Below are 13,350 nucleotides of genomic sequence, written 5' to 3' on the forward strand. Positions count from 1 at the left end.
TTCAAATTCGAGGAGTAAATTGCAGAACAATGAGATGGAAATTCATTTGGGATGTAGACATAGTACAATTTTAAGAGAAAGTACCCAGATTTAGAAAAAGAGAAAAAACGGATTTAAATCAGGGCTAGGTAAGAAGTCCTGCAAATTTTAGCGATTTAAATCTACCTTCCTAGACACTGAAATAACCCACATGACTCCTTAGCCATACCTCATCTTATGTTAAATATATTTTGCATACAGATTACTATTTGGCAGACTCATAAACATTCCGATTGGAAGAGCAGTTTTTCTCAATTGTGGCCAATACATTTGCTGATCACTAAATATCTATGTGGGGCTACCGCTGTATTTTCCAGCCCACTTCTTAGAGATGGGACCACATCTGCAGAATTGACACATGTCCCATTCAGAGAGGACCCTTTAGGCCCAGCATGCTATTCCCCAGCTTTCTTTTCACTGCTGCAGCAAGGGTGGAAAACACATTGGAAAGGAAGGGCCATACAGAGTCGGCAGCCTGGATTATAGAATCAGCACATGGGGGACAGTGCCCCGGAGGACGAGGACTCAACCTCTACTGGCTGAACAGGAAATAAAATGATGTGTTAAACCGTAGGACTTCAGGATTCCTTACCACAGAAAGACATAGCACATTCTCACTACAGTAGCATCTTTCTAAACTTCATCTTTTTAAAGACTTACCAGGATTAAGAAAAGAACAGGATAATGCAACTTTTGTAATTATCTTGATTCTCAAGTATCACAGAATGAGTAAATAGTAATATTTACAAAATCAAATCCAAATAAAGCCTTTTCCTACTAGGACTTAGCCCAAGACACACGTGAAATTTTAAATGTATAAATTTATACATCATTTTCTTTCTCACTTTACCTAAAAGTGTAAGGTAATACTGAAGAAAATTATAAAATGTTAAACTAGTCGGTGCCAACAAAAGTTTGAACTACAAGTTGAACTAGGTTTTCAAATCTTACTGGAAAATTCTCTCACTGTGTAAGACACATAAACTCCTAAGCATACATTCCAATTTTCCCCCAGTTCCCTGTTACCTCTATCCCACTGATTTTGTTTTAATCTCATAAGAAGATTATGTTTCCTACTTCTCATGAAAACAGGAACCAAAACAAAAGTATTCTCTCAAACATCGGCTTCTTCATCAAAAACTATAGCCAGACCCTAAGCAGACAACAGCACAATGGAAGAACAGGGCTCTCGAGGGCTTGTGCCCCCTCGTCAGCATCAATTTGAACAACTGTGCATGAGCAAGAACAGCTTTACACGAGCTGGAGAAGCCAGGTGTGAGCTTATAGCACTGGGGCATGTCATGGAAAGAGGACACATGAAGAGGACAGAACAGAGTTTCCAGTTCCCACCTCACCCCTCTCTCACCACTCCAGGAAGCACAGAGGGAGTGGGAACCCTCTGCCTGGGGTGAGGAAAAGTGGCATTTGCCTCAGACCACAACACCAGACCCACCACAGGGAGACTCAGCACTGGGCAGCACCCATGGCCCAGGGCTCCAGGACGCACTGTAGGCCAGGTCCTCAGGCCCACGGTGTCACCAGCTGAAGGCACGAGCTTGCCCCAACACAAGCTCAGCCCACAGAGAATCCGTCTCAAGCTGCCCAGCACCAGGGGGCCCCCAGTGGGCACTGTTGGCAGGAATGGGGTCGCTACTGTGGAAAGCAGAAAAGAGGTTCCTCGGTCACTTAAGGACAAACTTAGGGTGCACAATGCTACTTCTGAGTATCCAAAACATGGAAGTCAGAAAAATCTAGGAAGCATCTGCACTCACTGTGTTCACTGCATTTGATTTACCCCTTGGAGAAATATAAGTGTCCATTTACAGACAAATGGATATATAAAATGTGCTATATATATGTGTATATATATATATACACACACACACACACACATGCACGCACACACTCACACACAATGGAATACTGTGCAGTTTTACAAAAGGAAGAAATTCTGTCATACATAACTACTTTAGTGAACTTGGGAGACAATATTCAGAGGGTCTGCTCAACAGGTACAAAGTTTTGGTTGTGGAGGATGAATAAATTCTAAAAATCTTCTGTACAATGTTGTGTCTATAGTTAATAGTACTGTACTCACACTCAAATTTGTTAGAAGAGTAGATCTCATGTTATATATTCTTACTATTAAAAAATCAAGGGAAATTGACAAATAAAATGTGGTATAGTCATAAAATTCAGTATTATTCAGCCTTAAAAGATAATTAGAGTATGAAACTATGAAAAAGGAAAAAGAAGTTTATACAACTTTGGCTGTTGTATCTCAAGAAAAGACATGGCCACAATGAAGGATAAGAGCTTAATTTGGGGTTTGGTTCTATCTATGATTTCAGACATCCCTTGGAGTCTTGGAATATATCCTCTTCAAATAAGAGGCAATCATAAATTCTTTGAAAATTTATTCTTTATGTGTACAGATAAAACTGTATATTTCTATATCTACCTGTGTGACGCGGAACTATGAAGTGAATGTACTTGTGGAATAATTCAACTTAGCTAAATAGAACGTGCACTGCCTCACATAGTTATTTTTGTGGTGAGAACATTGAACGTCCATGCTATTAGCATGTACAAAAAAGTAATCTATTGCCATCAACTCTAGTCACCATGCTGCACAATAAATGGGTTGAGCTTATCTTATAATCTTGTACCCTTTAACCAACATTTCCCCCAATATTACCTGCAACTAACCCAGCTTCTAGTAGCCACCATCCAACTCTCTAAGGCCATGACAGTAAACTTTTCTAGATTTCACATAATGAGAGCATGCATGTGTGGTTTCCTTTGGCTCACTTCATCTCCAGTAAAGTCCTCAGATTCATCCATGCTGTTGCAAATGACTCCATGTCCTTAAGACAGCTGAATGGTGTTCCAAGGTACATGCCCCCAACATGTGCTTTGGCCAGTCACCCAGTTGATGGACACTTTGATTGACTCTATATCTTGGCTATTGTGAATCTGTTAAATTTCATCAAATGTTTTTTCTGCATGTATTGAGATGACCCATGTGGATTTGTCCTCTAGTCTGGTAATGTGACATACAATACTTTTGATTTGCATATGTTGGATCAGGCTTGCAACTACTTTGCAGAAGATTTTTGCATCTCTGATCATCACGAATATCAGCCTATGATTTTCTTTTTATTTATTGTAGTGTGTTTGGTATCAGAGTAATGATACAACCATAAACTGAGTTTGAACCATTGTCTCCTCTTTGAATTTTTGGAAGAGTTTGAGAGTTATTAGTTCTTTAAATATTTGGTAGAGGTGACTTACAAAGCCATTTTGTTCTAGACTTTTCTTTCACAGGAGAGTTTTTAGGACTGACTCAATATTTTAAAAAAAAACAACTTGAGGGCCAGGGTTTTAGCTCAGTGGTTCCAGTGCCTACCTTGCAAGTGCAAGGTCCTGAGTTCAATCCCCAGTACCAAAAAAAAAAAAACCTTGAACATTGACACATGGACCAACTCAAATGAACCTTGTGTACACTGAGGTTATCCACAAAGAACACTAATGTTACACACTCACTGCACGAACTGGAGTAAGACAGACACAAGGAGGTTGGGGGACCCTCAGTGATAGGTTGGCATGTGCAAGGCCCAAGGGATTCATTTCTCAGCACCACCAAAAAAAACATGACATGGGCAAAGAAACACACGTTGTAGTTTGCCACCTAGGAAGAAGCAGGAGAGTCAAATTCATATAGATAGAAAGTAGTCTAGTGGGTGCCAGGGCCTGAAAAAACAAAGATAAGCTGCCATGTAACTCTTTACTGAGTAGGGAATATCAATCTAGGAACGTGGAAAGTGCCTGTAGATGATGGAAAGGTGACTGCATTAAAATGTGGATGTACTTAATGCCACTGATCTTAAAATTGTTAAAATAATATTGTATGATATACATATGTATGCCACATTTTCCAAATAATAAGAGGATTTATGCATGAGATTGGTGAAAAACTACGAATGTTGAAAAGAGAGCTGAATGCTTTGTGTTGCCTCTTTCTTGAGATCAGGAATGTGTCCATTTGGTTCAAGGTAAAGGTTGATAATGATGGAGGCCGATTCCTTTTGAGGTTGCAGCCAGGTCTTCTTCTCCTTGGAAGCTCCAGGAAAGAAGGTAGGAGATGGGTCTCCTTTCCAGAGTGCTTCCATTCTTCACTGTGGTCATCTTTATCGGTGAACTTTGACCGTGATTTCTTCTGTAGCTACCGTTGGAAAGCATGGGACCCACACTAAGTATCAGCATTGTTTCGGCAGAGTATGAAGAAAAGATGAATGTCCACGAATTAACCTTAAGAATGTGGCATCTAAGAAATCATCGGGAAAGAACTTTATTATCTCTAGGACTTCTAAATTTCCAGTCTTTGGCACCTGGGAATCCTGCCTTCTAAACCCCTCAGTCACTTACTAATAAAAATGTCTCAACGCCCCACAGTGATCAGGCACATAACCTTTAATGCTGCCACATCCATTCCTCAGAGAAACTACACCATTTTTCAGCCATGTTTTCTAGAAGTTTATTCTCCTAATGCTGATCTATGCCTAAAGCCACCCCATATTCCAGGCCAGGTTCAACAACGTCATGATGAGCAAAGAAACCAAATAAAAAAGTTTTCCAAATTATATTTCTCAAGTCTTATCCTAAACTACAGTCTAGAAATATCTTCAACTCCGCTTGGATGGCATTTCTCACACTACCACTGATGGCGCCTGTGGCTACCAAGCAAGAGTTAAAGAGAGACCTTGGCTGTTGCCTTGGCACAGATTTCAGCAGAGCCAGTTACTAATCCCCTGGGAGCCTGCGAGGTCAGCGCATTGCCAAACCCTGCAGCAGCGGAAGTCTATGTAAACTCTGTCTCCAGAGCCACTGAAGAAAGCCTTGCGAAGAAGAATCTGTGAGCTGCAGGCTAACAAGCTGTGGGAGACAGCACTGCTGTGCTTAGTGGCTTCCAGGGAAATAGAGTTGAAAAGGAGGAAACTGGGTTAGGAGTGTACAGAATTCTCAATCTCTCCACACTGTTCATGAGTTCATAGGAAGCAAAATTGGCTGTAGAAAATAATATCCAACAAAGCAGATTTTATGCATTTGTATATTTTAGAGTTGAACACCCTAATGTGTCATAATTTGGCTTTATTCCCATTGTTTTTATTTGCATTGAATATCATTCAAGGAGATACTTTCATAGGAAACGAAGAGATTAGAAAATAGCTCCCTGAAGTTTCAAAATTTCCTGACTAAAACAGCTCATATTCTGAGTAAACCAAGACTTACAATGAGAAGCAAATAAACTAAATGGCTGAACTGCAGAAATGTCTAGAAAGATCTTTCCCGTGGTCCACTTCTCAGTTTACAAGGTCTACTCTCAGCTGTGCTACCTGAGCCCAGAAGAGGAGAAAGTGATGACCACATTCAAGCTAAACAATGAGAAATCCACCACCAGCCAGACCCAGGTCAGTGAAAACTAAACCTTTTTTCATCAAATTTTATGAACAGTAACTTTAGCCAATTGCTTGGTAATGAAGTAGTATTTGTATTACAGCACTGACCTGAAATTTAGTGCTTTGCTATAAAAATGAACTTGGACAGAAGCACATGAAAATATTAATAGAAAACATTTATTTGGAATTTTGACAAACCAGATACTCTTAAGAATGACTGCAGTCATTTTTAAGGCATTGTAGTTAATAGGCAGATCTCACTAAATACACTGAATCTGGACCCTTCTGTTTCTACTGGCTTGAATTTTTCCCTTTTTTATGATTTTTCATGTTGCTACTTTGAAGGAAGAATTTGTGAATTAAATCCATTAGTAATGCTTCATCATATAGTCACCATCTACATAAGCCATAAATTAAAAGAAAATAACTCAGAAATTCAGCTTTCCTGAAAACCAAAGATAACTTTCCTAACTCCCATTAAACCTGAGAAGTCGTGATGCTAATTTTGGTATTCAGGAATTTTTTAAATTGTATAGTTATGGTTTTTGACAGGGATTTGTGTATGAAAAAGAAAAGGGGAGGAAGAGAAAGAAAAAAATCCAACATATATTCATTGTTGAAAAATCCATGCCTAGATCATTCCAGAAATTGCAATTTTACATGTTCAATATTTCCACCTGTTAGCAATGAAAACTACAAATTCGGAATATTAATTGACTGAATTTATGTCAAAACAGGAAATTTTTTATCATAGCTGACTTTATTTATAGAGTGGTATGAGTGTTAGTGGAACACTGTACAATTTACATAGCCACTTCTGAAGATGTAAGATGTGAGGAGCGTGGAAAACAGGGTCCTGTCCTGCCAGGCACAGTATTTAGGGCTCTGATCTATAATAAAGTTAGTTCCTTAGCAGTCACAGAGAAAAATGTCCACGTGCAGATCTGTCCCCATCTCTGTGTGCATTCATATGACAGGAGTCAGGTCACACAATACGGCTGCTTTACATGTAGCAAGAGTTGGAACTTTGCTATGCCATACACAGAGGACATTAGTAAAAGAATATTGTGTTTGCATTCCCATAAATACTCATGACAATAGATAAGTAAAAATTAAAAATACGGTGGACCCTCGAGTTACAAACAGCCTGACATACAAACAACTTGGGTTACAACCAGAATTTTAGTTTTAGCTTTCGAACAAAGTCTTGAGTAAGGACCCAAATGCCAGCTGCTGTGCTTCCAGATGGCCTCAGATACAGATTTAACCCTTAAAGAGTTCTGGAAGGATCATGACAACACCCTTTCCTGTGTGGGGTTCATTGAGAAATCCTGGGCCGGTGTCTCTCTAAGGACTGAGATCTGCCTGTACATAGGAGAGAGACTTTGAAGGCTGTGTAGAGGAGGCTGAGCCTTCCGTGGACTAACTTGTGTTACAACCAGCCCCTGGAAATGAATTGAGTTCATAAGTCAAGGGTCCAAATTTGGGCATCAACAAATCAGCATTGATTCCTATGAACACCTTGCTTAATTTGGTGGTGCTTGTAAGTTACTATCATTATTCCATTAAAATGAATTAGGGTCAATCTACCCTCATTACGTTCTCCTATATGTGTCTATGAAAGAACAGAGGTGAGTAAATGTATAACCCCTTTAATTTCATAAAGCAGGACTACTGAGCTGATAAAGTATTTTGCTATTGGATTTGTCATATCATCGCCCCAAATTACCATGATTTTCTTTCAGATAGACCACATGTCCACAGCCCACACTAACTGATGGGAAGGATGAGTAATGTAACAGAATTCATCCTCCTGGGCCTCACCCAAAATCCACAGCTGCAGAGGCTCTTATTCAGTGTGTGCGGCCTGACCTACGTGATCACACTGGCAGGTAACACGCTCATCTCCGTCACCATCTTCGTCAGCCCAGCTCTGGCTTCTCCCATGTACTTTTTCCTGTCCTATTTGGCCATTATAGATGGTTTCTACTCTTCCTCCATAGCCCCCAAGATGATCTTTGACTTGATCTCTGAGAAGAGCACCATCTCCTTCAAGGGCTGCATGGCTCAGCTCTTTGCCGAACACTTTTTCGCTGCAGCTGAGATCATCTTGCTCATTGCCATGGCCTACGACCGCTACGTGGCCATCTGCAAGCCCTTGCACTATGTGACCATCATGAGCCGATCCGTGTGTGCCTTCCTGGTGGGGGCCGCTGTGCTCTTAGGCTTTATTCACGGCGGGATACAGGTTCTGTTTATGGTCCAGTTACCGTTCTGTGGCCCCAACATCATTGACCACTTCATGTGTGACCTGGTCCCACTCCTGGAGCTGGCTTGCACTGACACTCGCACCCTGGGGCCCCTGATCGCTGCCAACAGTGGCTCACTGTGTCTGCTCACTTTTTCTCTGCTGGCTGCTTCCTATGTCATCATCCTGCATTCCCTGAGGACATACAGCTCTGCTGGGCGCCACAAAGCCCTGTCCACCTGTGCCTCCCATATCACAGTTGTCGTCTTATTCTTTGTGCCTTGTTCATATCTCTACCTAAGACCCGTGACCTCCTTCCCCACCGACAAAGCTGTGACTGTGTTCTGCACCCTAATAACACCCATGCTGAACCCTTTAATCTACACCCTCAGAAATGAGGAAGTAAAGAGAGTTATGAAGAAGCTCTGGGGTCAAATAATGAAAAGGGATGATAAATAAATCTTGTGATTTGTGTATTTAGATGACACTATGTAGCAGCGTTTTACAGAGATTTGTTCAATATGAGTGATTAAAATTGGGATAGTCAATTTTCCTGTCTGTATTAAATTGTTTAATTGACATATATTAATAGTGTATATTGTGGGGTACAAGGTGGTAGAGAATTCAGCACAGGTATATAATTCTATTGATCCAATCAGGGTCATTAGCACTTCCATCTCTAAATGTTTGTCATGTCTTTGTGTTGGAAATCTTTAAACTCCTCTTTTCTAGTTTTCTACAAAATATATAATAAATTGTGGTGAACTAAGGCATAGGGCAATAGGACTTATTCCTCCTAACTGTATTTTGATGCTCATTGTTGTAACTGCCCCATATTCGCCCTCTTCCCATCCTTTCTAGTTTCTAGTGTACACTATTCTACCAGTTCAATTTTAGACATGGACAAAGGAAATGAAGGCTCTGAATATCAAACAATTGTTACAGAAAATTCTGAGTCATGTAAGCATAAGTTGCATCATGGAACTGGATGATAAGGTTCACAAATCTGGAGTATAGAAAGAATCCAAACCATGAGTGTAATGAAATATAAAGAACTCAGAAAGAGCCAGGTGCTTGGAAGTCCGAGAGGAAAAGCTTTGGACTAAACAGCCCTCATTCCTAGTCTTGTTTCAAGCATTAATTATCATTTACCATTAGAAATGTAAAACAGCTGCTTCACCTCTGTGGAACTGATTCTTCATCAGGAAAGGGGAATAATATTACATACTTTCTTAAACACAGAGAATTAAATTATCTTAATTGAAACCAGGTGTCAGTTGAAAAAAATTATGAAAATTGCTCAAATGCTGTACAAGAGTCAGAGATGTCACCAGGCCATGAGGGATGCCAAGGGCTACAGTTCCAATCAGAGGAATCATGGCAAATCACTTGTGTCCTTCAGTAGTCATGACCAAGGAGGACAAGAGCTCTGACCAACCCTCTCTATGCTTCAAACGACGTCATAAATGCATCCATTTCTGCGTAGGAATGTCACATCAAGGAACTCATCTTATCAGGGTCCCCATGTGGCCAGTGTCCTGTCTGAAAACTAAGGGTGATCTCATTCACGACTCCCTATCCTAGGGTTGAAATCCCATAAATATCTCTGTAGTTACAGATCACAGAGAAGATAGGAGAGACTGTGAGACACCTGAGCTGAACTGACCTCAATGCTCTCACAAATGAGGATCCTGTATATCTCCTTCATGTCTTTTGGGCTTCTCATCTAAGAGAAACCATGTGATATCTAAACACCTGTATCTGATTCATGGTAGGAAGCAGGAAGGCAGACGTTTTAGAGAGAGAGTAGAGGATCTGGAGAAGGGAAAGAGAGGGGAGAGTAGGGGAAAAGGGGACAAACATGATCAAGATTATACACGGAATGTAATTATTATGCATTGCAAAAAAATAAAAACATTAACAAAATAATGGAGGCTTTCCTCTTCGGGTCCTCCGGAGAAAGAAGACACCACCAGGACCAAAAGCCCTCCCTCTGTACTGATCTTGTGGTCTCTGTGGTTGAGCTCAGAAAAATGTCCCACCCAGGGATTCCGGTATCACATGCTCCTGACGTTTGCTGTGTCCACAGACCTTACACAGGGCTGGGTCTCACATACACTGCCCAAAATGGAAGGACAGATGCCGTGCTGTAATTCCCTGCACATGTCTGTCTTAGAAATCATATGAAACCAAGAGTATACTTTTAAAAGTGAAATTCATCTCTCAAAGATTAAGGGGTTTTTTCATAAGAAAAACAGAATTAGAAATAAGATCATGTAAAAACAAGAATGATGAACCAGGTGTGATGGTCCACAATTGTAACACCAGCACCCAGAAGGCTGAAACAGGAGGATCACTAGGACTTCAAGGCCAGCATGGGCTACCTAGTGAGTTCAAAGCCAGCCTGTCTCAATACAGCAAAACTGAATGAGTGAATGCTAATGATGATATTTATTATAATAATGATAAAAAGATTATGATAATGGTGGTGGTGATGATTATGATGAAGCTTACTAATGTTTATTGAGCATTTTCTGTGAAAAAAGTCTGACCTAAGCATTCATTTGCATTTTATTTATTTATTTATTTATTTATTGGTACATTTTAGGTATACAATACGTTTACATTTATCATTGGGTGTTTGTACCTGAACATGATGTATCTCAGTTCTTATTTTTTCTCCCATTACCTATGTGCCATTCACCCCGACCACCCTTCCCTATTTACACAGACTTTGATTCCATTTTTTTTTCTTTCTCATGATTTTTCCTTTCCCTTCTTCCCTTCCCCCTTCCCCTCCTGCCACCCCCAAACCCTTGGACCTTTTCCTATTTCAAATTCTCAATTATTCATTTTAATCATTTTCATCCTTATTTACACTTTCAGTTTCTCACACTAGAGAATCTATTCAGTATTTGCACATGTGTGTCCTATTTATTTCACTTAAGGGTATGGCCTCAATATGCATCCATTTAGCTATAAATATCTCTAGATTCTCATTCTTTATGGCTGAGTGGTACTCCATTTTATTTTTTAAAAACCACATGTTCTTTATCCAGTTTCCAGTTGATGGACACTTGGGATATTTCCAAACCTTAGCTCTTACAAATTGTGCCGCTATAAACATAGGTGCACATATATCGCTGTGGTATGATTCTTTTAATTCTTTGGGGAAGATTCCCAGTAGGGGAATAGCTGGGTCAAATGGGACCTGTAGTCTTAGTTCTTTGAGGTGTCTCCATACTGATTTCCACAGTGGTTGCACCAGTCTACATTCCCACCAACAATAGAGAAGGGTTTCTTTCTCTCTGCACCCACGCCAGCATTTATGATTTGTTGATTTCTTGATAGCAGCCATTCTTTATGAGGTGAGGAGGAATCTCAGGGTTGTTTTCATCTGCATCTTTCGGATGACTAGTGATGTTGAACATTTTTTTCATATATTTATTTGCTGTTTTGACTTGTCTGAGAAATGGCTATTCATTTCAGATGCCCATTTTTGAATTGAGTCTTTGAATTTGGGGGGTCTGATTTTTTTCAGTTCTTTATATATTCTCGATAGTAGACCTTTGTCTGAGGTACAGCTGCTAAAAATTTCTTCCCACATTGTAGGTTGTCTCTTAGCTCTGTTGGTAGTTTCTCTTGCAGTCCAGAAGCTTTTTAATATGATGAGATCCCAGTTGTTGATTCTTTGTTCTAGCTCCCGTGCTACTGAAGATTTGTTCATAAAGTCTTTTCCTATGCCAGTGTCTTCAACAGTTCTACCTAACTTATCTTCCAGCAAGTTTAGTGTTTCTGTCTTGATATTTAGATCTTTAAACCACTTTGATCTTAGTTTAGTGTGTGGTGATAGGTACAGGTCCAGTTTCAATCTCTGGCAGGTTGAAATCGGGGTTTTCCAACACCATTTATTAAATAGGCTCTTTCCTCCAATGAGAGTGGTTGGCTCCTTTGTCAAAGACGAGGTGGCTGAGTATGTCTGGAGTTGTTTCTGCATCTTCTAATCTATTCCACTGATCTTTGGGTCTGTTTCTTTGACAGTACCATGCTGTTTTCATCACAGTAGCTTTGTAGTATAGCTTCAAGTTGGGGATTGTGATACCCCCAGCCATGTCTCTGTTGCCTAGAATTGCTTTTGCTTTTCTAGGTTTCTTCTGCTTCCAAATAAATTTTTGGATTGTTTTCTCTAGTTCTGTGAAGTATATTGTTGGAATTTCAATCGGTATTGCATTAAATCTACATAGTAGTTTTGGAAGTATGGCCTTTTTCACTATTTTGGTTCTTCCTACCCAGGAACAAGGGATATCTTTCCATTTTCTTATATCCTCTTTGATCTCCTTCTTCAGAATGCTGTGGATTTCAGTGTAGAGGTCTTTTGCTTTCTTTGTTAGGTTGATTCCTAGATATTTCAATTTTTTAGATGCTATTGTAAAAGGAATTATTTCCTGAATTTCTCTCTCAATGGGTCTGCTATTTTCATATAAGAAGGCTATTGTTTTTTAAGTGTTGACCTTGTATCCAGCTACTCTACTGAATCTGGCAATTAGGTCTAGAAGACTTTTGACCCAGTTCTTTGGATATTCTATGTAAAGTATCATATCATCAGCAAATAATGACAGATTATCTTCTTCCTTTCCTATCTTTATTCCTTTTATTTCTTTCTCTTTTCTAATTGCTATGGCTAATGTTTCCAGAAATATATTGAACAGGAGTGGTGATAGTGGGCATCCTTGTCTTGTTCCTGATTTCAGCGTGAAAGTTTTCAGTTTTTGACCATTTAGTATGATGTTGGCTGTTGCTTTTTCATAGATAGCTTTAATCAGGTTGAGATAAAGACCTTCTATTCTAATTTTCTGTAGCATTTTTATCATGGATGGGTGCTGGATTTTGTCAAATGCTTTTTCTGCATCCATTGAGATGATCATGTGGTTTTGTCCTTGACTCTGTTAATATAGTGTATTACATTTATTGATTTACAAATGTTGAACCATCCTTGCATCCCTGGGATAAATCTGACTTGGTCAGGGTGTATGATCTTCTTGATGACCCTCTGTATTCTGTTTGCCAGTATCTTGTTGAGGATTTTTGCATCTATGTTCATTAGGGAGATTGGCCTGTAGTTCTCTTTTTGGGTTGGATCATATGGTGCCTTCCCTCTGTTGGGGCTCATGGAGTTGTGATCTTCATTGTCTTTTTCTAGGATATTGTTTAAAATTGTTTGGAGTGCTAGTTAGGTGTTCACAAAATTTCTCAGGTGTTCTTTGTCGTGAAAGTATCTAATTTCCCCATCAATTTTGAAAGATAATTTTGCTGGATACAACAGTCTAGGTTGGAAGTTATTTTCTTTTAGGGCTTGAAATACTTCACTCCAGGCTCTCCTTGATTTGAGGGTTTGTGTTGAGAAATCTGCCGTGATTCTGATGGGTTTTCTTTATAGGTGATTTGTTTCTTTTCTCTGCCTGTAGAATTTTGTTCTTCTGTTGAGATTCTGGGATCTTGACTATTATATGTCTAGGTGTAGATTTTTTTTGATCATGGCTAGTTAGAGTTCTATATGCCTCACTTATCTGTATGCCCAATTCTCTACCTCTGTCTGGGAAGTTT

The 13,350-nt window shown here is 39.6% G+C and overlaps 1 protein-coding gene across 3 annotated transcripts; it reads left to right on the top strand.

Annotated features, from left to right (window-relative positions):
* The first annotated feature begins 4,941 nt into the window (after positions 1-4,941).
* Positions 4,942-9,930, top strand: LOC101715840 (olfactory receptor 4C45). Of its 3 annotated transcripts, XM_087204848.1 has the most exons (3): positions 4,942-5,510; positions 7,244-7,390; positions 7,502-9,930. In XM_087204848.1, the coding sequence occupies exons 2-3, from the start codon at positions 7,276-7,278 to the stop codon at positions 8,203-8,205; spliced, it is 819 nt and encodes a 272-aa protein (XP_087060974.1). In that variant the 5' UTR covers positions 4,942-5,510; positions 7,244-7,275; the 3' UTR covers positions 8,206-9,930. The 3 variants fall into 3 exon arrangements, with proteins under 3 accessions (XP_087060974.1, XP_087060972.1, XP_087060973.1); XM_087204846.1 differs by having other exon boundaries at positions 7,244-9,930; XM_087204847.1 differs by having other exon boundaries at positions 7,248-9,930.
* Positions 9,931-13,350: the final 3,420 nt, after the last annotated feature.

The sequence above is a fragment of the Heterocephalus glaber genome, unplaced genomic scaffold, assembly GCF_053883595.1.
Source record: "Heterocephalus glaber isolate CG9 unplaced genomic scaffold, H.glaber_assembly_v1.0 deba00000592, whole genome shotgun sequence".
NCBI classification, from domain to species: domain Eukaryota; kingdom Metazoa; phylum Chordata; class Mammalia; order Rodentia; family Bathyergidae; genus Heterocephalus; species Heterocephalus glaber.

Coding starts and splice junctions, on each gene's coding strand:
- LOC101715840 (XM_087204846.1), top strand. CDS start 7,276: ATGGGAAGGATGAGTAATGTAACAGAATTCATCCTCCTGGGCCTCACC.